This window comes from Solanum verrucosum, unplaced genomic scaffold, assembly GCF_900185275.1.
Source record: "Solanum verrucosum unplaced genomic scaffold, falcon-dt-bn FXZP01000183.1, whole genome shotgun sequence".
NCBI classification, from domain to species: domain Eukaryota; kingdom Viridiplantae; phylum Streptophyta; class Magnoliopsida; order Solanales; family Solanaceae; genus Solanum; species Solanum verrucosum.
The window spans coordinates 5,417,204-5,443,567 of NW_026020430.1; the positions used below are offsets into that span (position 1 = coordinate 5,417,204).

The following is a 26,364-nucleotide window of genomic DNA, read 5'->3' on the forward strand; positions in this document are numbered from 1 at the left end:
TCAATATCAAATCCTAAAGTAATGTCAAATCTTGCTAAATTCTTATGTTATTTTTCTTTTTATTTATAATTTGTAGGTATGATCGTATGTTAATTATCCCACGATATTTCGGCCACGACATAGAAATACAGAAAGAATTATACCCTTGCAGCCCACTAGAAAAAAGTGTGAAACAGTCCTTTTAACATATATACCTCTCTATATAAAGCAACCGATATGCTATCCTTTATTTACTCCAACCAAAATTCTTTCTTTCAAAGCTTTGCAGAATTAAGTCCTTATCCATTCCATATAAAATGGGCAACGCAGATAATTATGGATACCCATCAATGATGAATAATAATAATGGAGAAAACACAGGGATACACAGAGTTGAAATTCCTCCACCACAGCCTTTTTTCAAGTCATTGAAAAATACAGTGAAGGAAACATTATTTCCAGATGATCCACTTAAGCAATTCAAGAACCAAAAACCTTTGAGAAAATTTATACTTGGAGTTCAATATTTTTTTCCAATTTTTGAATGGGGTTCAAGATACAATTTTGGTTTCTTCAAAGCAGATCTTATTGCTGGAATAACAATAGCTAGTCTTGCTATTCCTCAAGGAATAAGCTATGCTAAGCTGGGGAACTTGCCACCTATACTTGGCCTATGTATGTCATCTTTTAATTATACGTGTGAATTTTCGTAGTAAATTTATTTATTAAGTATATATTTTGGTTGTGCAGATTCAAGTTTTATTCCACCATTAGTGTACGCATTAATGGGAAGTTCAAGAGATTTAGCAGTGGGAACAGTTGCTGTTGGATCTCTTCTGATGGCTTCTATGTTGGGAGCTGAAGTTAACCCTGCTGAAAATCCAACACTTTATCTTCATCTTGCTTTCACTGCCACTTTCTTCACCGGGTTATTCGAAGTAGCACTCGGATTTTTCAGGTAATTAGTGTAATTATAATGATGGTGTAAAAATAAATATAGATATCCAATCATTGTAGTAAAGGAATGTTTTGTTTTGTTTTAGGCTGGGATTTATAGTGGATTTTCTATCACATGCAACAATTGTGGGATTTATGGGAGGAGCAGCTACAGTAGTGATACTCCAGCAATTAAAAGGAATACTTGGTCTTGAACATTTTACTCATGCCACTGATGTTGTCTCTGTCTTACGTTCTGTATTTTCACAAACTCACGCGGTACCTCTCTCAATCTCTATGTAACATGTCGTCTATGCTACACGGAGCTAAGATTTTAAATTTATTTGAATTTTTAGATTTTACTAATATATACTACTAGCTTTTTCGATTTATTATTCTTTATCGTATCAAACTTTATAGTGTACTAATAGGATTTGAGTTGATCTAAAGTGAATATTCTTTAATAGTAGTACAAGTTTTAGATTATTTTCTGGCTGTTCGCTTATAGTATTTGTTACTCTACTTTCTTACTGATCATATGATTTTGATATAAATAAATAATTGCAGTGGCGATGGGAAAGTGCGGTGCTGGGATTTTGTTTCCTTTTCTACTTGATGCTCGCCAAATTTTTGGTAAGCATACACAAACTGACTTTCATTACCTTTTTGACTATCCACAACTCAAAAGCAGTCTACTAAAAGTTGAAACACTTCAGACTTGCAATCCCTAATTACCTTTTCATATCTTTTGGATATAAAAAATTCCTGCTTGAGTGGGTCTTACCTGGTGGATATCAAACACATGATGCAAAATAGAACAAATTTTCCTAAGTCTTCCGAAAAAATGTAATTTATAGACAATCATGACTTTAATTTTCTCCTCCACTTAACACCTACTCCCACTCCGAAAAAAAGCTAACAAATTAAAGCGAATTAAATTGTCCTTAATTTCGTCAAAGTTTAATTTTATATTTTGTTTTTAAAAAATAGTTAGTGCTACTATATTTTATAGTAGTAAAAAATGGACATTAATTAATATACTAACGGAGATAAGATTGATGCATGTAGAGCCAGAAGAGACCAAAGCTGTTCTGGGTATCAGCAATGGCGCCATTGACGTCTGTCATATTGGGAACTATTCTCGTTTATATAACGCATGCTGAAAAACACGGTGTTGCTGTGGTAAGAATTTTTAATTCCATTTAAGTTATGATTCTCTACTATCTTAATTACCAGTTAGTTGTTATAGCTATATATGAAGTACCAATTAGTAAAAATACATTTGTGTAAGTACATAAAACATGAACATGAACAAGAGACTTGCAATTGGTTAGACATTAGTTATCAGCACATGAACAAGACGCTTCTGATTGATGATAGCTGTAGTCGTTTGTCCTATTGGTCGCACTCGAAGACAAAAAAACGACAATAAATAAGTGTTTTCATTTGTGTCTTGTCACTCACGGGTTTCAATCGTAGTGCTAAATAGAGTAATATGAGAACTTTAGGGTTGCGGCTTGTTGAGATCCAAAATGTGAGATTATTTTACTCCAATCATTTATAGCTTAGTGATGGAATACGTTATCCCATATAATTTAGTTAATCCCAAAACGATCCCGAGCGCAAAATAAATTGCATAGTATAGATGTCATCCATTATGTGAATAATATACATTTTTTTTTTTAAAATGTTACAGATTGGAGAGCTGAAGAAAGGGATAAATCCACCATCAATAATGGATCTGTCGTTTGGATCGAAATATATGACAACGGCTATCAAAACTGGCATAGTCACGGGTGTCATTGCCCTTGCTGTAAGCTGCTCTTTATTTGTTTCCATCTGCTACATGCATTGTTTTTCACTACAAACATAACACTATTGTGGTATGGTTTTTCCGCATAATTAAAAAAGCTTAGTGCACTGAACTGTCAGGCAATATTATTTATATATTGCTATGCTATTTATAGTTATTTTTTAAATGATTCGATAGTAATACAAAATCGTGTGTACAGGAAGGAATAGCAGTAGGTCGAAGTTTTGCAATGTTCAAGAATTACCATATAGATGGTAACAAAGAGATGATTGCTTTTGGGATGATGAACATTGTTGGCTCATGCACTTCTTGTTACCTCACTACTGGTATTTTCCTATATCATATTTTGACTTGGTCATTATCCTTCTTTTTAGCATCCTTTAAATTGTAATTTCATATTAAAATTATGTGATTCCTAAAATTTATACTCCTTTATTTATTGGGCAAATTACAGAAATCACATACTTTTAAGGCAAAATTACAATCTATTCCTTAAAAGTTTATAATTACAGAAATCCCTCAAACGAATACAATAATAAAAGCGTTGATACATTAATCTGATGCGCGAGATACATTAATCGTGAAGTAAGATACATTACATTTTATACATGATACACTAATCTGATGTAAATGAGGGATTTTGGAGATTTGTAAAACTTATAGGGGATAATGGTAATAAGTAAATTAAAAGGTAATGGACCGAAAGTTTATTTTGATTTGGACTAGTATCAGTTTTTGTGTCACTTGGGCCCATATACCCCATGTGATTTTATGACCCGATTGAAATCCCCAACCTACCATACTTGCTGACAGACGTGTACCGAATAATTTGTCCACTAAAATAACATGGAATTAATCGGAAAAGAGAATCACAATTTGTGGGTCATTTCATTTTTTATAAGTGCTTTGGAGGTTTGGGTGGGTGGGTGGGAATCATAAGACAATTCCTTGTCAAAATGTGAATAGGTAATTGTTTTCCATGTTGATAGTCTAGGCTATTAGCGTATATAAGTTAAACTCTCGCTGATTATGTGAAAAATAAATGAATGTGCGTGCGTGCAGGGCCATTCTCGCGATCAGCAGTGAACTTCAACGCAGGATGCAAAACAGCAGTATCAAACATTGTCATGGCGTTGGCTGTGATGGTGACGTTGCTATTGCTAACGCCATTGTTCCACTTCACTCCTCTCGTCGTGTTGTCATCCATTATTATTGCTGCCATGCTCGGACTCATCGACTATAATGCTGCCATTCATCTCTGGCATGTCGACAAATTCGACTTCTTAGTTTGCATGAGTGCATACATTGGTGTTGTCTTTGGCAACATTGAAATTGGCTTAGTCATGGCTGTAAGTAGTACTACTACTACTTCCTAATGTATTACGTCACTTAACCTAGTAGGTACTAACTCTTTTTGTTTAATGCAAATGCAGATTGGCTTATCATTGCTAAGGGTGTTACTTTCTGTAGCAAGGCCAAGGACTTTAGTACTTGGTAATATCCCCAATTCTATGATCTACAGAAATGTGGAGCAATATCCAAATACAAACAACGTTCCCGGAGTTCTCATACTTGACATTGGAGCTCCTATTTTCTTCACTAACTCAAGCTATTTAAGAGAGAGGTAACAATTTAACTTGTATGTATTATACTACCAAGTTGCATTGTCAGTATACAACAACAATAATCTCTTTCTACAAATACTAACAATTTCCTGTTATAGGATCTCAAGGTGGATTGACGACGAGGAAGACAAGTTAAAATCTTCAGGAGAAACAACTTTGCAGTATGTTATACTTGATATGGGAGGTTAGTTCATTTACGTTGTGTCTATTAATTCGAAGAAGAAAAAAAACAGTAAATAACATAGGCAGTTGATCAAACTGAATTTGAGCAACACTGACAGCCTAAATTCTTTGATGTGCAGCTGTTGGTAACATTGATACAAGTGGAATTAGCATGTTTGAAGAGGTCAAGAAAAATCTTGATAGAAGAGATCTCAAGGTTGGCTTCTTATTTATATGTTTCTTACTATGTTAACCGTAAAGATATGACATTTGGACCTACTCAACTCCCAAAGTTAGGTCATGAGGGAAAGATTGCCCAAGTCCATATAAGCAAACCACTCATCCACTCAAACACCACCACTCCCGCCCCATTTGGAACGTGGACCGAGAGCTCTAATACCATGTAAAAAGATGACATTTGGGTCTGACTCAATCCTAAAAACTAGCTCGTGTGGGAAGGATTACCCAAGTCCATATAAACAAACCAACAATCCATTTCCCAACCAACACGGGATTCTAACCACACTAACATTAACAAAATAAATTCTACTTGTTATTTTTTAAGTGCAAAAGTTCTAATACACTGTCACGGTCCTCTAACATATGGTGTGGTTTTGTGGAATTGCAGCTCGTTTTGGCGAATCCAGGAGCAGAGGTGATGAAGAAGTTGAACAAGTCCAAATTCATAGAAACATTAGGACAAGAATGGATGTTCCTAACAGTAGGGGAAGCAGTGGAAGCATGCAACTTCATGCTTCATTCCTGCAAACCAATATCTTCAGAAGATGGTTCGCAAAAATGGAGCAACAATGTTTGACTTACAAATTAATTATTAGTATTATAGAACAGTGTTTGTTTTAGTGGTTCATGTGTGCATCTTAATTTGTAAAGATGCAGCATATCATAGTTTGGCTTAAAGGAGCCAAGATTTTGCTGCAGTACTCTTCCATAGGATAAACTGGAAGGGGTTTTATTTATCTCCCACATTTTGTAAAATACTGTGCTCCTATTTTAAGAATGATTATTTACCTGCAATGATCTGTAAATGTTCAGTTTTCATTATAGGATCAGTTTTATGTGTATTCAATATCTTTGGCTCCGTGCAAGAATTTTTATAAACTTATGACTAGCATATGACACTGTTTACACTGAATTACTTTCGGTTTCACATCATAGTGTTCTTTCCTGAGATCAAATAGCCGAATTATTTTGTAAAATGTAGCTCGTTCTGCACCAAACGCTTAAGAACTTCACTAATGTGTTCCTACCGAGGTGGTGACTAGCTGCCTTGACTGGGTTGTTATCGCATGGTAAAAGACGTACACTCACATGCTACAATTACTTCATTAAGTTATCACGTGATAACCTCCTATGTGACTTCGGCCATTCACATTAAGATTTCTTCCTTCTTCTTTTTTTGATAAGGGACATTAAGGTTTCTTCCTTATCTAGTTGCTTTGGTGAAGAGATCTCATTAAGCCAGTTGCAACTTGTGCCATGACTATTTCAACTAGCAAAAATAAATTAGTTTTGATATTTATCTATTCTCTGGGAGCCATGTTTTGATTTTCCATATTTGTGAGTTCAATGAAACTACACGTATGACGTACTAGTCTCATTGTTATGCCATAACTCAATACCAGGCATTTAACAGAGACATCCACTTTGGGGAGAAAGGCGAAGAAATGAAGATGGCTAACAATAGACTGTGAACTATGAAGGGGTGATTGCATTTGGTAACTTATAAAGAGTACTAAAAAGTATTCTCAAACCAAAACTAATCACCATCAAAAGCACTTCTAAGAGTTTATACCTCTAAGAGGCCCTATAAAGTGAAAACTCACAGAAGGTATATCCTGAATCAAAATAACCGTCTTGTTGCCTGTCAAAAAATTATGTGATTTAAGATATTATATATCCCTACAGGAATTGGGCAAGCCTGAAAATAGTTCATGACATAGCATAGCTTCCTATATATCAAGGCTTAAAATGCTGGATGAAATAAGGGTAATTCCACTTTACATTATTATTGACAGTTGATTCAAGTCTCTAGTTAAATGCAGATAATCTAGGACAGGCCATATGTCACAACAAAAAAAGAAAAAGAGTGATGATTAGAATAATGTAGAAAGATTTTTACCTAAATGACATGTGAAACTGTTAGGTATGAAAGGTAAGTCTTCACATATATTCAAGGACTATGAAACACCCTTTTCTACATTCAGAAAGATCTTGTACCTGAACTCCATTTATATCTTCAGCATGGTTTGAAACAAAAGTTTTTGAAAAGGCCCTCTATTTCCTTGGAAAAGATGTGCCCGTGATAAGAACATCACCGCAATTTTTCCAATGCAGTGTTAGACGATCATCTTCATTGAGCCTTCTTTTTTGGTAGTCTGTAAGTGTTTAGTTAATTTGCCCCTCATTAATCTCCCCACTGATTCGATCTGCTTGCAACTCTGTCCCTCATATCCTGGGTCATGATGACCAGATACGGCAACGTCAGGATGTAATTTGTCTCCACAATCAATGATAATATTATGAAGTAAACAACACACAAGGATGATACTTGGGAGTTTCTGTTTATCAGGTCTCCACATAACCTTATTAAGGATTCTCCAACCTCCCTTCAATTGTGAGAAGGCTTTTACTGCAACTGAACTTGCAGTCTCATGCACCGCATTGAAATCTAGCATAGGATCCGAGAGGTCTTCACCTTCATAAGGTGTAATAAGCCATGGAAGAAGAGGGTAGCCAAATCCTCCTAGAATGTACTCTCTAACTTCTGCTCCTTCAGACACCATTTTGACATTTCCATTTAAACGATCACCACTTTCACAGAGTTTATAAAATCCAGAGCACTTGAACAGCCTTGAAGTGGTCATGCCCCCAGGCCATCCTGTCACTATGTCTAAAAAACGCATCTCGCTGTCCACGATACCTTGCAAAAGCATGCTGTAATTGCTTTCCTGATCACACCAATCATCTGAGGTTTGAATAGCAGGAAGAGTCATTATAATGTGAGTTGCATCAATTGCTCCACAACAGTTAGGCAAACCAAATAATTGTTCAAACTCAGACTTGATTATATCCATCTCACTAGGTTCTGGCCACTTAAGATGGTGCTTTGCACGTTCTTCCAATGCCTCAATGAATCTCCAGGTAACCTGAGACACAGTGGACTGCCCGACCCCAAATGATGCCCCAACTGAAACTTGGGATTCACCAGAAGCCAATCTTCTCAATGCAATCGCTACTTGCTTCTCAACACTAAGAAGCCTTCCCTCAATGTTTATCAGACCTGAAGGAGGTCTTGAGATAAGGTCCTCCCTTACAAGTGAACATATGTAATCAAAAGTCTTCTTGGAAGCACGGAAAAAATACTTGAAACCTTCCTCTTCATCACTAGGTACACCAGAACCTGCAAGATATAAGGTATAAGAGTGAGTTGATCCCTGCAACATAGAGTCCAAAAAAGAAAAAAAAAATATCCAAAATGACCTTATAGGAAAAAGTTGCAAAAATAAAAAAGAAATAAGACACTGTTGTTACATAAAACATCCTAGCATACAACTCCAGTCTATCGGAATCTCTCAAACTTACTTACGTGGGTTGAAATTAGAATCAATCTAGCGGGAAAACCTTCATTTTGCTAAGGACAAGTGGACAACAATCACATTACAAACCTAAGAATGATTAACTATTATCCTAACTATAACAGCTCCTGCATTTCCAATGTAGAAGTTCTGCCTTTGACAATACCTACAACGCCTTGGATTTCACTAGAATAAATTAGACTTTTAAGAGAGATCATTTATAACAGGAGTCTTAAGTAACCTCTTTTCTTCCTATTTTAGAGACCTGACTTCAAGTATGCTATGCATACAGAAGCCAGAGATAAATGCAGTAAATTAAACTAGTTAGAGTTAACAACATGAATAATCAGACTATTTTTCACACAACCCTTCAACCTGGCGCAGGAGCGGAGCCATAGGGGGTGTCAAAATTACACAGTTTAGATATGTCAAAAACAATTCTTTTATTCTATATATGTGAATCCCCTTTGAATGCTTTGCGAATTTAACGAATAAGGGGTTAAAATAATGCACTAAATTTGCAGAAATCAGGCTTAAAAATCCAATCTTGACATTTACCAACACCCCAATGGAAGTCCTAAGTAAAGTCTTACAGAGCTTTAACAAGTCAGATGGAATCGGAAAAACAATACGATTTGCGAAAAATGTAGTTAAAGAATGGAAATTTGAGCAGAGAGGGACCTGGGGTTGATGAATTCTTGTGCCAGAAACTATCCCACCAATCGCATTCAGTTCCTTTGTTCTCAACAGGAACAATGTTGATGGACTTGTTTTTCTTGTTTTTGGCTTTGATTTTCTTCAACTTGTTAGAATCTTTCTTGGATTTCTTTAGAGGAGCCATCCACCGATTGTGTTTACACACTCTAATTGTTACACCGAAAACTTCGACACACCACCTAAAATGCAAACTCTTCCTTGTCGACTTTACTGTCTTTTGGTCTTTTGTTTTTACTTTGAGAAACTGACATAAATAGTCCCTTAACTAGGACTAGGGCTAAAATGGTTCTTTAATTATATTTTTGTTTCAGTTCTTCAACTCTTCAAAAGATCTCTTATTTATACATTTATCGGTTATTCACTTCTACTCTTCTAACTATTTAAAAATTTATCAAATTTGCTCTCTGTCCATTTTTTATATAAAATTCTTTAGGTTTCTGTTAACGGAATTCATATCTCGAAAAATTAAATCATTTAGCATTCATTTTTCAGTTGTTTTTCTCTATCCTCACTATTTTTTCTTCAACTTATTCTTATGAAAAGAACCTTAATCTCAACGATTCAAAATAAAAGTCACGAGGAAAAAAAATATAAGTTATAATTGTATTTAAAGGACGATAAAATGAAGCATATTTTATTGCTATTAATGACTTGAAGATGCTAAACTTTATTATAAAAAAATATTACTTGTTAAATTCAAAATTTGTACTCCAACGACTTTATTGAAAGATTTTTTTTAATTTTTCAGAATTAAAATTTATAAAATGGTAGATTGCAATTTTATTTTTTTTGTTAAATAAAACGATTTATTATTCTATTCATTTTATTTTACATAGAGAAATTTGAGTAATAAGATCAAATCTAAACAACTTAAAAAATGAGTTAAAGATTTAACTTCACGAAAAGTTTTGCTATTATAAATCTAAGTTATTTGTATAAAAAAAATCGATAAAGATCAAACCTGATAACTTTTTGAATACTTAAAGGACTAAAATCGATAAGTGTATAATTAAGAGATCAAAACTAATAAGTTTTTAAATACTTAAAGTACTAAAACTAGTAAGTGCATAGTTAAAAAATTAAAGCGGATAAGCTTTTAATAGTTAAAAGATTAAATCTGCTAAACATATAGTTAGGGGTTCATTTTAGACTTAATCCTATAGTCAAAAAACAATTTATGACATTTTCTCTTTTTACTTTAGAGATAAGTGTCAAAAACACACCTAAACTATTCTTTTTTTTTAATTTCATACCTAAACTATTGAAAGTGTGAATTTCATACCTAAACTATCACTTATTAGTTTGAGAAACACACCTCTCTCTTTTATACCACTCTCATCATGGTGTGTGTACTACACTCTCTCTTTTATTTAAAAAAAATTGTCACATCACAAACTACATGGATAAAGCATTACACCTTGACAAAAATTAAATAAATTATTAATATTAGTTAAAATTAAAGATTAAAAAATTATTATCCAAAAAAATAATAATATTTTATTTAATAAATATTTTTCTTACCCAAATCCATCACTTCCTCTAACCGTCCCCCCCCCCCCCCCCTCCCTCTAGCCCTTTTTTTTTAGTGTTTTTGGTTTAAATTTCTAACTTTTTTTACTTCACCCCTTCCCCTCAAATACTAATTTAGATATTATCTTTAAAAAAATAAAAATAAATTCTACCCACTCCACCAAACTTTCCGCTTCCATTTTTTTCTCGTTTTGTGTTAGATATAAACATATCGAAAATATTTTTTTACTTGCCGCCACAAGACTTTTTTTAAAATAAAAATTTTATTTACTTATTATTCGGTACACCAGTAGAAAAATTTGCAAAAAATATTTATGTACATATCTAACACAAAACAAGAAAAATGTAAAAAAAAAATAAAAAAAAAAATTAGGAACGGAGGGTTAAATAAGATGGGTAGAATTTTTATTTTTTTAAAATAAAATAATATCAATTTTTTTTTGGGGGGGGCGGGAGGTGAAGTATGATTTTAAAATTTAAATAAAATATTTTAAAAAAAAAAAACAAGTACAAACGAACGAACATTGTTGGGGGGCGGCGGGGGGGGGGGGGGAGGGGGGGAAGGGTTACGGGGAGGAGGTGGTGGAGTGGGTTAGGAAAAATAATTTATTTTTAAAAAAAATTATATTCTTTGGGATCGTAATAATTTAATCTTTAATTTTTTAATTAATATTAATAGTTTATTATTTAATTTTCGTTAAGGTGAAATATTTTATCCATGTGACATGCCATGTGTAGGGGTGTTCACGGGTTGGTTTGGATCGGTTATTGATCAAAATCAAAATTAAATCAACTTAATCGGTTTTAAAATTATCAAAACCAAACCAAATATAATATACATTTATCGGTTTGGTAGTTGTCGATTTCGGTTTGGTTTGGTTCGGTTATTCGATTATTAACCATACACAAAAATAAAAGAAACAATTCATTCAAATGTGAAAAAAGTGACAACAATCCATTCAAAACAAAAAATAGTTAGAATGACTTAAATTACCGATCTTTCGATCATTTAATTTACTATCAATAAAGCTTTAAAATTCACTATATTAGCCTAAAAGGAAGAGACAATAACATTTTCAGTCCCACAAAGATTGTCATAGACATTCATATACATGAAATCAATAAGATAAATGTTTTCACCTTGGACAATATTCTTGCTTTCAATAAGTAAAGTATAAAGAAATTTTAATTAAAATATATATAAGATCTTTAAAATTGTTTATAAAAACAATATATAAGTATGTATATAATAAAATATATGTATATAATTCATCGGTTCAGTTCGGTTATTTCTTTGATTTTTTCGAATAAAATCATAATCAAACTAAATACTACCGGTTTTCAAAAATTTAAAACCAAACCAAACCCAAATAAAATCAGTTTTATTTTATCGGTTTGGCTTGATTTTTTGATTTGGATCGGTTTTTATCTAAACCGTGAACACCCCTAGCCATGTGTCAAGGTTTTCTCAAATAAAAGAGAGAATGAATTACACACACTACTGATGTGTATTTCTCAAACTAATAAGTAATTGTTTAAATATGAAACTCACACTTTCAATAATTTAAATATGAAACTTAAAAAAAAAAAAAGAGTTTAAATGTGTTTTTGACATTTATTTGTTTACTTTAGTCAAAAGATGAGCCATTGGGTTTATTAAGGACAAATTTATCACTTCTATAAAGAGAAAATGATCAAAATGGTCCTTAATGTATGACTTTGATTCCATTTGGTCCTTAATGTATGGACTTGATGGAAATGGTCCTTTATGTATTATAAATTGTGATCAATTTGGTCCTTAACCCTAAAATTAATATTTTATTTTATTTTGCCGTCAAAATACACGGAATATGTAAAAGATGCGCTCGTTCAAGACTTTTCTTCCCCTATTTCTAAAAATTCCAAAATGGCACATCAATTTTTTTTAACCAAAAGGGCAAAATCGCTCCTGACGGAGCGATTTTCTTCTGACAAAATTGACGTTGTTACTCCTTTAAAAAACATAAAAATCGCTGCCGATCCAAAAAAAAAATTATTTTTTCTTTAAAATCGCTGCTGTGATTTTTTTTTTTTAACAACGCTACCCCAACAACGTTTAAAAAATAGAAATAGCTGCTATAGCAACCATTTTCTTAAAAAAGTTTTAATTTTTTCTTATTAAAAATTCTCGAGGCGAGGACTGCTTAAAAAATAATGGGAAATCGCTCCACGTGTAGCGATTTTAGTTGATTCTTTTTAAAAAATAATCGCTGCCATTAAAATTTTAGGGTTAAGGACCAAATTGATCACAATTTATGATACATAAAGGATCATTTCCATCAAATCCATATATTAAGGACCAAATGGAATCAAAGCCCATACATTAAGGACCAAATGGAATCAAAGCCCATACATTAAGGACCATTTTGATCATTTTCTCCTTCTATAAAACCCTGAGGACCAAATTCCCAAATCTGCTAAACCTTAACCGCGACTTCATTGTCGTTCTTCTTCACTCATACTGTCCGAAGCTGTGCGGTTTGTGGTGGCGGCGCTGCTTATCTTCAACGGCAAAAAGGTGTCTTTCACTATTCTAAAAACTCACAAATTGCTTTTCAGTTTTCATAATTCGTTTATGGTTGTTTATGCTCTTTTTTTTCCCGCGTTTTTATCTCCAAATTCTGCTGCTACTGCTTTGGTGATGCTTTGAAATACTACAAATTGGGTTTTATACTTGTAAAAATTGAAGCTTTCCTTTAGCTACAATAAACAACAGTTCAACAAAAAATATTTTCCCTCTATTTTAAGCTATAATGGTAGCTTAGTCTCTTTTCTTGATAAAATAAATTATTTAGAAGAGGTATAAAAATAAACAGTGAAGAACAAAGAAAACATGTGATTCCTAAATATGATTACAAATAAGGAGAACAGAGGGGAGGTTTCTACCACATGAAATGTGACAGGATTCCCTACCTACTAACCTTTTGCCTCAATCCTCCACAAAGAAAATAGAAATTCACAGAAAGACCTTTGTGTAAATCAAATTATTTATTTTCTTTAATAATTATGGTGTCTAAAGCACGGACCTCGATTGATTCCCCCACTAGCATAGGTACTGGGTAACGGACCTCTATTGATTCCATGTGGTATCTGCCACCCCCACCAGCATAGGTACTAGGTAACTCTATCCACCAAGGCTTGGATAGATGGACAGGATTCAACCAGTGTTTTTGCCTTTGATTGGATTTGAACCTAAGACCTTATGGTTCCCAACGTAAGCGAACCCTCTTGGATGCCAAAGAATTTCCTAAGCATTCTTTTGCATGCAATTTTCATGTTGTACTTGAATTGTGGAAGAGCTAAAGAACTTTGTTTCACGGAAGCCTAAAGTTTTGTTATCCATTTCTTTTTAGTTTTTACTTATTTGTTTATTTATTTTTTTGCACCCGAAGTTAATTGGAGATCTCACTTAGATGGAAATCAAGGCAGATGGAAGTGATGGATCGTTGGTTTTAATCAAGCAAGGAGCTGAGGCTGTGAGTTTATGTTTAATTCACTATTGTGTTTCTATAAAACTTTCCTGTAATATTTCTGATCTTTTTCTCTCATTTTCTTTTGGAAAGATTTCGCATGTGCGTGTGTCTTTTGTATAGTTTATGAGTTAATAATAATTTGTACTACTGTTTCTACCAATGTTCATTTGATGGCAAGTAGTTGTTGACTCTAGAATTTCTGTAACATTTTATCTTGTTTCTCTGTTGAGGATATCAGAGGGTATTTGAGTCAACATTTGTGGGTAGTAGAAGGTGTATTATCAAGGAACGGTTTTCAAAGAAATACAGGCATCCAACTTTGGATTCAAAGCTCACTCTTAAACGGTTGAATGCGGTCGGTATAAATGATACCTACTCTTTCCTTTAATCTTTCTTAAACCTTGTGTTGCTTAAAGAAATATTGAAATCTTGGCACAGGAGGCAAGGTGCATGACAAAAGCTAGACGGCTTGGTGTTGTTACTCCAGTGTTGTATGCTGTTGACACTGTTATGCATACTCTCACCTTCGAATATGTTGAAGGTCCTTCTGTGAAAGATATATTGCTTGGCTTTGGACTAGTTGGAGTTGACGAAGAACAGATGGCTGATATTACAGCACAGATTGGTAATGCTATTGGAAAACTTCACGATGGTGGCCTAGTCCATGGCGATTTGACAACATCAAACATGTTACTGAGGAGTTCTGCCAATCAGCTGGTGAACTTTTTCTCTCTCTTTTAGAATGTTCCTCTAGCTCTCATGATTGACTTTGTCTTCAATTTCTTTCTTTATTTGCCTTTTTCTCTTGGTTTTGGAGGATGAAGTTCTTAAGTCACCCTCAATGCGTTTATTTGTCTATCACCTGATACTTTTTCTCCAGGTGCTGATTGACTTTGGTCTAAGCTTTACTTCAACTCTTCCAGAAGATAAAGCAGTTGATTTATATGTACTAGAACGTGCTTTACTCTCTATGCACTCTTCTTGTGGAAATGTGGTAAGCTCCGTCATATCTACTGCTTTGTGAGTTACAGGCATGTATAAAGCTGTTTGAAGCTTTTTGTTCTTCTCTATTCCCTCTTTTTAAAATTATAATTTCTTTCAGGCAAATGATGTTAATTTCTTCTTTAAAATTAATCTTCTTTTTGCCTTTGGGCATTATATGATTCGTGTCATGTGATCATATTATTGCGGAAAACATGCACCTCTTCTCAGAAACAGTATTTTTTATGTCATTATGTTCTCTACTTCTCTCGGTTCTCTTTTTCTCATATTCATCTTGTATGGCTTATATGGTTATTACAGATGGACCGGATACTTGCTGCATATAGGAAGTCCTCAAAGCAGTGGTCATCAACCTTGAACAAGCTAGCCGAAGGTGCTGCCGACTCTTCATACATGTCCCTTTCTGTTTATTACCTTGTTATTCCCAGAAAGAAGAAATAGCATGGTTTTAATTCCGATGGTTTCTTTCTGTTTTTGTAACTTATTTTAGTGAGGCAAAGAGGAAGAAAGCGCACAATGGTTGGTTGAGCTTCTCCAGTTCTGCACTCTACGTTGAGGTTGGACTTGTCTCTATGCTTTCAACTGCATCCAGTATGATTTTTTTTTAATTTCCAGAATGTAATAGTGTCAAATTCCCATGTTTTCGTGCCAAAAGCACAGTGTCTTGCTTGTGCCCACTCTTTTTTGGACTCGCTGCTATCCTATATATAGTTAATTTCTATGAAGTAATCATTCACCATGTTTTCTTGGAGATGAGGTGTCGGATATCATGGTTATGTGGCCTATTTGTTTTCTTAGTACAACTGGATTCATTCACATACTCCCTGCCTTTCTGTGCCCTGTTCTCTTTTTGCTGGTAGTCTGAACATTGGTAGTGTTGCAGACGATGATGTAACATGAAAATCTTCAGATATATTGAAGACATCAAGCTCATTGAACATAGCAGTTATAAGTTATAGAACAATGTGCTTATGTTTTTCACTCAGAGCGGCAAATAGTCTATATAAGTTGTATCCGGGTCTTTACTGTATGTTCATCTGCTTTAAAAACTGCATTATTTACTGTACATTTATGATTTACATGAATAAGTTGTCTATACATTCCTAGCATACATTTGTTGATTTGGGAGCTGTCTCTAATAGTTTGTAAATGATTTTCAGTGAAAACATCAGATGCCATGGGGCAGGAGAAACCGAAAAACTTGCTTATTGCAAAGACCAATCTGTATTTGTTGCAGTCTTGATTATTGATAGATGCTACCCATGTTACTTGTTTGAAGTTGCTTTGTATCTACTATTCTCTGCATTCTTATTCAACTCTGGCCATCTGGCCCGCCCAATGATTATTTCTTTTCTTTTTTCGTAAACATAGTTCAAATGGATAGTAATAGTTATGAGTTCAGTTGAACCTATGTACCATATGTCCTAAATGTGCATTTGGGCCTTGACCCCACATTGTGTGAACCGTCCAAGTTACCGAAATCTATTTGAAAATAATTAAAGGTCTTTTTGTCACCAATTTCAAAACAATGAAGAATGACAGGGAGATCAACAGGATTTTGGTGGGATGAGTATTAAGAGTCTCGAGTTTGATCTTGGATATTGAAAAAATCTTGTAAGAGAACGCTTCCCCCTCAATGTGAACTAGGTTTAGTCGAGGGCTCAATATGAATATAATAATTGATAGAGGAGTTTAAATTAAAAGCAATTCCTAATTTGTGTGTCTCTACTCCTTACCGAAGAAATAACAAAAGAAGTAGCAAGTACACAAAATGATCAAATATAGTGAATGTGACTCTTTTTCTAATTCTGCTTCCTCAACCATGGCTGGCTCAACTTTCTGCAACAAGTAATTAAATGGATATGGATTACCAAATTTAATGATATTAATATATAGTTTCGTTTTAATTCACTATAATTTCATCACTATAAACACGCTAACTTCTTGATCCATCGATTGTCGCACAGAATCACGATGCCCCCCAGAGTTTTCCCTCCGTTACTCTTATGTATTTTGCTAATCTGTTATTCATATTAAGGATGTATGAATGATCATCGATGAATTTTTTTGTATAAATCTTTCTTTTTAATATGTATTAAGAGTTTTATGCTACGCATGCATAATATAAAAAGTTACAAATATTTTAAATCTTTTAAGGTAAGTAATCAACACTACATAGAAATATAATATTCAAGCAAAATAGGGTAAATAGTAATCAGTAGTGCTACTTATTTTCTCTACCGCTAACCATCTTTATGTTAAGTAACTATAGAGCAAAAAGTTTCAATGAATCTAGACATATTGTGAACCTAAACAAGTTTAATCATAACTTGGTGTTTGAAATCTACTAATCTAGATCCGCAACATACAAAACTTATCTTGAGTCAAGTTATCAACTCACCCTTCGACCATAACAGATTGATTATTACTCCTAGTTTATTTTCTAAATTTTCATATACTTACAACTTAAAAGCAACATGTAAATTCAATCGATCTTACAATATAGGAGTACGTACTAGTAGTAGTAAAACATTAAAAAGCATTAACCAGACAAAATAAATAGAATTTTCTCAAACGATAAAATAACATAGATTTCATATCCGGCGTTCAAATGTTACAGAGTACAATTGATGACCTATTGTAAACAAACACAACTACTTATATTTATTATACAAGACGGACACATTCATTTCATCTTGCTAGAAAATATAAAATTTTAGATATGATATATAGATAACCTATATATAAGCCAATGGTACATAACGTACAATTAACTTATCACAAAAACCAACAGCCAATATTGCACATATATTAACCCTCCTTCAGCATGAGCTAGTAATTAATTATTTCTCCACCTTTTCCCCTGATTCTTTCATTTTCTTCTCCTCCAATTCTTCTTCCAAATCCATCTGAACTTGACGACATTCCTCTGTGCAGTATGGATTTGAACTGTGTTCAATCAAAACATAAAATTTAACAAATATATTAAAATAAAACAAAATAAGAAATAATTAATGACAAGTGAGATCAAAGATGTGTAGAAGTTTGACAAAATTTTAGGCTTGGATTATATTCTTACGTCCATTTCAATTTTTGTGATAATATTCGATGTTATGTTGAACTACTTAAGTTTTTGTGTGTATTCCAAAAGAATTTTTAAATTATATCTATACAAAATTATATAACTCATAATCGTTAATGATTTAAAGTAGTACCACATATGGGAGAAATGGGAGTACGTAGTACTATATGTATGTATACATATTTGATTAAAATTCTGAATTCACCGCTCCATAAAATATATAGATCCAAGCAAAACGAATTTTTGTTAGGGTGGTTGGGTTGGTCGAAACTATCAGCACGGCTAACTCGAGAACGTTTAGACATTATAGTGTTTAAGATTTTACAACTAGTACTGTTGGAAGTGAAGAACAAAGGTTGTACAAATGCCACTATTTATATCATTATATGGTAAGTTTGGTCTTCTCATTTTATTTTTAGTCCACAAAATGTGTTGACTAACGTCAATTTTGGTCAATTGTCAAGTATGTATATCTGATTATATAGCCATTAATTGAAAGAATTATGTAGATTTTATTACTTATTAATTATTCTATAGAAAGAATGTGGGTAAAAACTTAGCATGTGAAGTATAAGATATTTACACCAAACTAGTAGATGTTTTATGTACTTATACATACATTACTTATCTTAATTATCTAATCATAGTTAATGCATACATATTTTCACTACATCAAAATATCTAAGGAAAAAAATATAAAAACATATTTAAATTATATATGGTAAAATTATCAGTTACATACCTAAACTATGTGGGATAGAGTTTCATTTACTTTAACATGTAGTAAGTTGAATTAATTGGATGTGAATATCTTATGGTAATATATATTTATGTATAAATGTATGTGTGTTAAGGTAAGTTCATTTATATGTTTACTCTATCAATTATTGATTGATTTCAGTTCTAGTTAATTGTGGAGTAAATATCTTATGCCAATAAATATTTATCCATATATGTATGTATGGAAAGTTTTTAGATATATTTACTTCATGAATTATTGACTGATTTTAGTTCTGGTCAATTGTAGTATCTGATTACACACCATAATTTTGAATGGATTTTTTCTCCAATTGAAACATTTTCGTAAATTTAATGAATTATTAGTTATTCTATGTGTTGACATCGAGGGCGTAACGTCGCGGTGACTCAATTTTAAAAAGAAATAAAAGGGGGTAAAAGGGATAAAACAATGAAAAGGGAGTCGCCACCTAATTTTAAGGAAAACTAGGAAACCAATTAATAAATTAACTTTTAAAAAATTATCTACGAAACCAATAGATTCTAGGTAAGAGGTTTAGGTTATTCCGAAGGAAAGGGGTTAGACATCCTTCGAAATCCACAAATGTGGGTCCCGATTGAATTCATTTTTTTCAAATTCAGGAGGAGAATAAAATAATGTACAAGTATAATAAACATGCAATATATACAAGTAATATGATAAAATAATAATATAGAAATCGGCCTAAATTTGCCTACCGTCAATAATATACAATAATGAATAAGAGTATAATTTGAACATAATTAGAATAGCTTCAATGGGAAACAACTCTATGTACCTGTAAAAACACTTAGTAAAAGTGTTAGTAATAAATAAACATGAATAAAATAATGTTCGATCTTTTATATTAATGAGAAATAAAGGTTTTATTTTTTCGAACAGACATATGACTTTTGTGTATAGGCACTCTACCGCTTTTTTTTATTAAAAGAAAAAAAACACCCAAGTTCGCCCAAACATCAAGTTTCTCTTCTTCTCTCTCTTTTTTCCGCATTGTTTTAAAATAATTTGCTTTAGCTTTTGCATTCGATGCCGGCAGAGTTTGAGATACTACTGTTTCGGTGGAAATTCATTCTATCTTGAAAGAAAGTATCATTAAACTTTAAATACCAGATTAAGTTTTATTTTATGTTAATAATTTTTATAGTCATTTTACTTTCTGCTTGTGTGACACCAAAATCTTCATGATTTTCTATTTCTATTATGGAGACTAAAATTCTTGTGATTTTCTACTCCGATTTGTTACTTGATTTAAAAATATCAAAACAACATCATTTTATTAAATGTGATTAAAGATACAGAAAACTGAACAAATGATGCATACATGCGATCATACTAAATAAAAATACTATCTAACTCGAATTCAAAAAATAATTAAAGATAAAACAACCTCAATTATTTACCATACATTTAATTTGTTGATGGTAAATTGGTAATTAATACAAACACATGTAGATCTAATATTATATTTATACGTAGTAATAGTATGCCTTTCTCCTATTCATGAAATCAAACACGATCTTATGATTCGCAAGCTAATTAAACAAAGGAATATTAGTGTCTAGATAAAGGAAAGAATGATTATGGATATACATAGAAATCAGACTTGATCACCCCCAACCCACCCCAATTAATTTTATTTTTTTTTAAAAAAAATTAGTCTAGATTTTTTAATATTATGGTGGATAATAATTTGATATTTTATATATGTAGATTATGGACCAAACCTATCGATAAAGGTATCTACACTATCAAGAGGTACAATTGAAAGATTCATTAGATCGACTATACTTTGTAATTTGTTTTGAATTAGCCTTTTGAAGTATGAAGGGACAACACATAAATAGTTAGTTCATTGTACTGAAGGGATTATTTTTTTAGCGTATAGAGAACTTGCATGATGAGTTATAATTTTGAATAAAGAAAAATGTTTTAACAAATGTTTTATGTATTTTATTTAGTATTAATTTCATATATTATATTTTTGGATTTACTCGAAAAATCCACTTCAAAGAAAGGGTCGAATCATAAAATAAAAAAGAAAAATATAGTGTTTTAATGACACCAGACAATGTTTTGATGAAGCCAGTGTGGTTAATCATATGAAAAAAGAGGTCAATTGTTTAAAATTTGAAGACTCGTACTATCAAAAAGATGACACTACTAATATAGTGGAAATTGGATCCAACTTTTGCATCCCGAGGCCAGATCATCTTGATGATTGATCAATGGTCAATTATTTTGAGGGTCTATTTTTTTTTATCTTTACGTAGTTGAATTTTTTTTTGTTTTGTTTCAATTTATCAAAAAGATACACTGCTAATATAGTGGAAATTGAATCCAACTTTTGCATCTTAGATCATCCTGATGATTGATCGATGATCAATTATTTTGAGGGCCTATTCTTTTATTTTTTATCTTTACGTAATTACATTTATTTTCTTTCTCTGTTTCAATTTATGTGACATAATTTTATTTGTGACAAAGTATATGAATTCAAATTTTAGATCCAATTGGTTTAAATTAAAGTTGTGAACTCATATATGGCACACATCCTTGATTGGTGCTCGTTGACTTACTTTTGAAGGAGGAGGAGAGACTAGAGAGCATACTTTTAACTAAAATTTTCCAAATTATCCACAAGTTGACTAATTTTCCAATGGCTACAACTTAAATAGCACGGTGAAAACTGGCTAACAGGTACAATTCTTACCATTAAAACATGAGACAGCCCACCTTTAGTCCAATGGGCTTTCTTGTTTTCTACCCACGATTAGGCGGCCCATGTGCTATGGGCTCATGAAATACATACGACGCCATTGTAATGGCAGCTTGTGCTTTTGAATACGGCGCTCCTTACCCTAAACCCTACTCTGCTGTGTTTTCAATTTCTTCAGCACAATGAAGCTCGTCAGGTACATCTTCAATTTTTATTCTCTGTGAGTTATATCTAGTGATCTTAGCCAAGGATTTAACTTTAACTTTAACTGTCTGTTCAGATTTTTGATGAAGCTGAACAACGAGACTGTCTCAATTGAGCTCAAAAACGGAACCGTTGTTCATGGAACCATTACAGGTCACTCTCTCTAACTTTCTATCAATTTCTTCGGATTTTTTGTTATCAGTATATATTCTGTATTGCTATATTTACGTATTAGGTATGACCTTTGTAAAGTCTGAAATGAACAATCTGAACTTAGGTAATAGCTGAATTGCTCACACTATGTAAATTAAAGAATGGGCTGTATGAATTTGATTTTCTTCGGAAGAGAAGTTATTTGGAAGTGTCGCTAACTGAAAGTGTAGTTGCTGGGTGGGATATGCAAGTTGCTAAACAGAATTTGGCTAATAGGACAAGTTAATTAGTTCATAGCAGACAAAAAGCGAAGCGATCCGCTTCGCTTTCTGCCTATTTGGGTGCATTTCAGAAAATAGAAACACTAGTTTGTATGTATTTTTACAAATACTTCGAGTCAGACTAGAGACTGAAGCGGAAGAGTAGAAGATGGCCTGAGACTGAGAGAAGGCGGCCTCTCTCGGGCTCGGGAAAGACAATTTGGCCGAGAGTGTTGTGTTATTGTTATGAGTGTTGTGTTAACTGCAATAGCTTACTTCATTCTCCTTCACTTTTGAATCCTAAATCAACTGCCCCTAAGTTCCACAAGAAGTTCTTAAAGTCTTTAAAAGAAGCCACTTCTCGACTTCTACCTCCTACCTTTTCTGAGTTGTCCAAAATATCATTAAAATCTCCAACTATGATCCAGAGAGGACCCCAATTAGCCAATTTTAACCCTAGTTCTGTTAGTTGTGCTCTACGAATAACTCTATCCGTGCTCAAATACACAAAGATGCACCAATATTTAGAATCAGTTAAGAGGTCATGCACGAAAGTTTCAACATAAAAATGTGAAGTGTGAGATTGACAAACCTGAACATCATCATTCCAAAATAAGCTTAAGCCTCCCGATAAACCAACAGGGTCCACAATTATAGCATAAGGCATATTAAGTTGCCTCTGAACTCGCTTAACAATAATATCCTTATTTTTGCTTTCACTAAGAAAAATTATATTTGGGGAGTGGAGCTGCATAGTCTCCTTCAAAAAAGGAGCTGTCAAGGACCCCCCCAGGCCTCGACAATTCCATACCATTGCCCTCATTGTGGAGAGGGAAGCCATTTGGGGCTGGCCTCCCGCTCCACCACAATTTTGTTCTTTTTTGTTTTTATATCAGAAATTAACACAGTATCACCCTTACGTTTCTCCCTTATATATTGCATGCATTCTGCTAAAACAGAACCCTCATCAAGAGTTGCATTAGAAATATCATTCTTCAAACTAACAGAACATCCAACTTGTCTGGCCATTCGTTTCCAATTTCTCGTTTTCCTCCCCTCATTGTTACTATCTTTCATTTTTTTAGATTATTTTGTTCTGTTATAGGTTCATATGATAATACTTGAGACGAGTCTTTACTGCTATATATCATATGATCAGTAGTACATACCTGGTCATTGTCTTCTTGTTCAGTAGTTGTTTTGGTGTTGACGTCCATCTTTTCAGGAGCTGTGAGAACTTGATGTATGTTGTCTTGCACTTCCTTTGAGTTAATCTGCGTAATATCATCCTTTCCCCTTGTTGTGCCGTCGAACATATTCTCATTAATTAGAGTTTGTGAGCTCATGTCATTCTTCTTCGAAGCCATATTCAAGCCCTGTTTTGAGATTGTTGTAATCCCCACATAATTTTCTTCTCCAGCGTTAATTCTTGAGCTCATGTCATTCTTCTTCGAAGCCATATTCAAGCCCTGTTTTGAGATTATTGTAATCCCCACATAATTTTCTTCTCCAGCGTTAATTCTTTCTCATGTGATCCATAGTTTGTGACCTCCATAGGTTGCATTTGGTTTAAGTCCTCCCTATTTAGTACATCGTTATCCTTTCTGCTCAAACCCGTAATTTCCTTCCCTTTTGGTTCATTTTGACCCTGTGTATGAGCTACTTCTGCACCCTTTTCCAGGTGCTGCATACTGTTTACAGTTCCTTCAACTCTTCTCCCATTAACCACTGGACTTCCATTAATACTGTTTATCCCTTGTTGCCTACGCTTTTCCGAGAAGAGAACATGGTTCTCTGCTTTTAGCCAAATCCCAAATTGATCAGTTTTAACTGTGCCATGTGTACATCCTTGGCTCTGTGGACACATGTTTTATCATTATGTCCTAGCAGACCACAATAATAGCACACGTAAGGCAGATTCTCGTATCTTATTTCAACCCATGTAGTTTCCGATCCTAACTTGATCAACTTACCCCTAGGTAGTGGCTTAGTAATATTCATCCTGGCTTTCAACCTTATATATTGTCCCTCTTTGCTTCCATTTTCAGGGATTGCGATATCCACAATACCTCCCAACGCACATCCAATTTTGCACCCAACGTCCATTGACATCCAGTGTAAAGGAATGTTCCAAACTTGAACCCATAAATCACATACATTAAAAGTTGAAGAAGTACTCTTCAATCCTGGTTCCCATTTATGTATATTAAGGAGAAATTTATCATACAGCCATGGTGTGCCGAATAAAACTTTATCCATACTTTCTTTTTCTTTGAATTTGAACTGGAAAAAATTCCATCCGATTTCCTTTATTTGCAGTCCTGCTGGATTTCCCCAAGCCACCGGCATAGTGTTCTTGACGCCTTGGAGATTCACTTTCTTATCCGAGACGACCTTACCAAACAGACTTACCTCACAATCATTTGTGCTCGACAGAACATCCGAAATTTCAATTGACACAGTCTCCTTTTCTTCCTCCGTAAGAGCAAACTGATGAAATCTTTCAATAATTTCTTCCGCCATCTCTACAATTGTCTGATTTACCTTTCAAGAGGGGTTGGATTGACACTCACCGTAGCCTAATTGCAGTGAAATTTGAGAGTTTTTGATTGTTGAAAATTATTTAGGGTTTAAGATAGCACCTGGAAAACCTAAACTTGATAGGAGAAGAGGATTCAAGGCAGAGTTTGGCAGATTTGTGAGGTTAGGAATAGTTGTTTGATGGCATGTTTTTTTCCCCAACATTTTGAAAAAAAAAATATTTATTTCTTTACCCCCCTCCCCCCCAAAAAAATAAAATAATAAATATTGTAACTTGGTTGTCTGGCAGTAGAGATGCTACTTAGCAATGGTTTCTTAATGAACTTAGGTAGGCTTCTTATGGCAATAGTCAGGGCCTATGCTGGTTGCAGGATGCATCGAAAGTACCATTGGCAAGAAGGGCAGCAATGATGAGTGGTGCCCTTTGCGTTCTTCCTCCTTTACCCCCCCACCCCCAAATCCTCAAAAAAAAAGAGAGAAGGAAACACGAGAGCATTTTTCTTGTGAAATGAAAAAGAAGAGGTGATAGAAGAAACAAAAACTGTTGTCGTGCGAAATAGGACATGCACCATCCAAATTCGCGTGGAAGCTTAGTTGATGGCTATCTCTGCATTGCAAAGTTATCTCCGTTTTAGACCAGCAGAGTAGTTTTACAAATACTGTCCTATCCTCATATTTAGAGACCTGTATGCATTTTTTCTTTTTTCTGTTGGTTGTCCTTTGCATGCTTCTGATTTACTCTGTGAGGGGTTGCCTATACTAACAGACAATTGCTGGATATATCTGGGATGTATAAATATATTTTTGATCATATCAGTACGTATTTTGGTATTAACTAGGTACAATGGCTATTAAATCCATCTTTTTACCGACTTTACGAAATTGAGAGCTGTGACTTAACGTTTCTAAAGGGAGTTATATTTTTATAGGTGTGGATGTTAGCATGAACACACATCTGAAGGCTGTCAAAATTACGCTAAAAGGAAAGAATCCAGTGACGTTGGATCACCTGAGTGTGAGGGGTAACAACATCCGTTATTACATCCTCCCTGACAGCTTAAATCTTGAGACGCTACTGGTGGAAGAAACACCTAGGGTGAAGCCAAAGAAGCCAACAGCTGGTATTGTTAAGGACTTCGTTCAGATGTTTTTGTGCCTTTTGGGTGTATGGTTAAATTTCCTTATTGCTTGGACATCCTTCTAATATACTCTTCCTTTGATTGTTCCTCTTCAGGAAAGCCTATGGGACGTGGTCGTGGGCGCGGTCGTGGGCGTGGACGTGGTCGAGGCCGCTAAATGCATTCCAGCTGCTCTAATTTTTTACAGTCTTGCCTATGTAAACATATGTACGGATTGAGAGATTTGCTCTTGGTTTTTCCCAGTAGAAAAAAGATGGATCTGATGCAACAATTTATTTTGGATCTTTGAAGTGAGGAGCATGTTATCTCGTTGCATCATATTGTCTGCTAACATTACTTTCTTATCGCTTTCGATTTTGTTCTGCCTCGTCAAGTTACTCAACTAAATTGGTCACTTTTGCATCTACTCAGAATAGAGTGGCAAACTATTACATTTGGACCAAATCGGGAATTGAAATAAATATTACAGTAAGTTTGATGATCAGTGATATAAAGATTGAACCCAGGAATCGTTGAAACTCCCATCAAATTGGGTTTAAACTTATAAAGTATAAGTTTCATAAATCGTTTATGGGGTTTGAAACTCCAGCAAAATTGAAGTCTCAGTGAATTGGTC

The 26,364-nt window shown here is 33.8% G+C and overlaps 4 protein-coding genes across 4 annotated transcripts; 3 read left to right on the plus strand and 1 right to left on the minus strand.

Moving 5' to 3' along the window:
• The first annotated feature begins 273 nt into the window (after nucleotides 1-273).
• LOC125808045 (sulfate transporter 3.1-like) lies at nucleotides 274-5,550 on the plus strand. Its single transcript, XM_049487824.1, has 12 exons — nucleotides 274-654; nucleotides 730-937; nucleotides 1,023-1,194; nucleotides 1,483-1,548; nucleotides 1,984-2,097; nucleotides 2,612-2,728; nucleotides 2,928-3,054; nucleotides 3,791-4,077; nucleotides 4,162-4,352; nucleotides 4,452-4,537; nucleotides 4,656-4,732; nucleotides 5,144-5,550. Exons 1-12 carry the CDS (start codon nucleotides 297-299, stop codon nucleotides 5,330-5,332), a joined length of 1,992 nt encoding a protein of 663 aa, XP_049343781.1. The 5' UTR covers nucleotides 274-296; the 3' UTR covers nucleotides 5,333-5,550.
• A 958-nt stretch (nucleotides 5,551-6,508) lies between these two features.
• On the minus strand, nucleotides 6,509-9,027 carry LOC125808046 (protein ANTAGONIST OF LIKE HETEROCHROMATIN PROTEIN 1). Its single transcript, XM_049487825.1, has 2 exons — nucleotides 8,793-9,027; nucleotides 6,509-7,936 (listed from the first exon to the last, which is right to left on the minus strand). Exons 1-2 carry the CDS (start codon nucleotides 8,950-8,952, stop codon nucleotides 6,873-6,875), a joined length of 1,224 nt encoding a protein of 407 aa, XP_049343782.1. The 5' UTR covers nucleotides 8,953-9,027; the 3' UTR covers nucleotides 6,509-6,872.
• A 3,815-nt stretch (nucleotides 9,028-12,842) lies between these two features.
• LOC125808049 (uncharacterized) lies at nucleotides 12,843-15,460 on the plus strand. Its single transcript, XM_049487829.1, has 7 exons — nucleotides 12,843-12,915; nucleotides 13,811-13,873; nucleotides 14,109-14,225; nucleotides 14,309-14,587; nucleotides 14,751-14,864; nucleotides 15,173-15,245; nucleotides 15,363-15,460. Exons 2-7 carry the CDS (start codon nucleotides 13,811-13,813, stop codon nucleotides 15,398-15,400), a joined length of 684 nt encoding a protein of 227 aa, XP_049343786.1. The 5' UTR covers nucleotides 12,843-12,915; the 3' UTR covers nucleotides 15,401-15,460.
• A 6,119-nt stretch (nucleotides 15,461-21,579) lies between these two features.
• On the plus strand, nucleotides 21,580-26,088 carry LOC125807535 (small nuclear ribonucleoprotein SmD1b). Its single transcript, XM_049487261.1, has 4 exons — nucleotides 21,580-21,647; nucleotides 21,732-21,808; nucleotides 25,539-25,730; nucleotides 25,844-26,088. The coding sequence occupies exons 1-4, from the start codon at nucleotides 21,634-21,636 to the stop codon at nucleotides 25,903-25,905; spliced, it is 345 nt and encodes a 114-aa protein (XP_049343218.1). The 5' UTR covers nucleotides 21,580-21,633; the 3' UTR covers nucleotides 25,906-26,088.
• The last annotated feature ends 276 nt before the right edge of the window (nucleotides 26,089-26,364 follow it).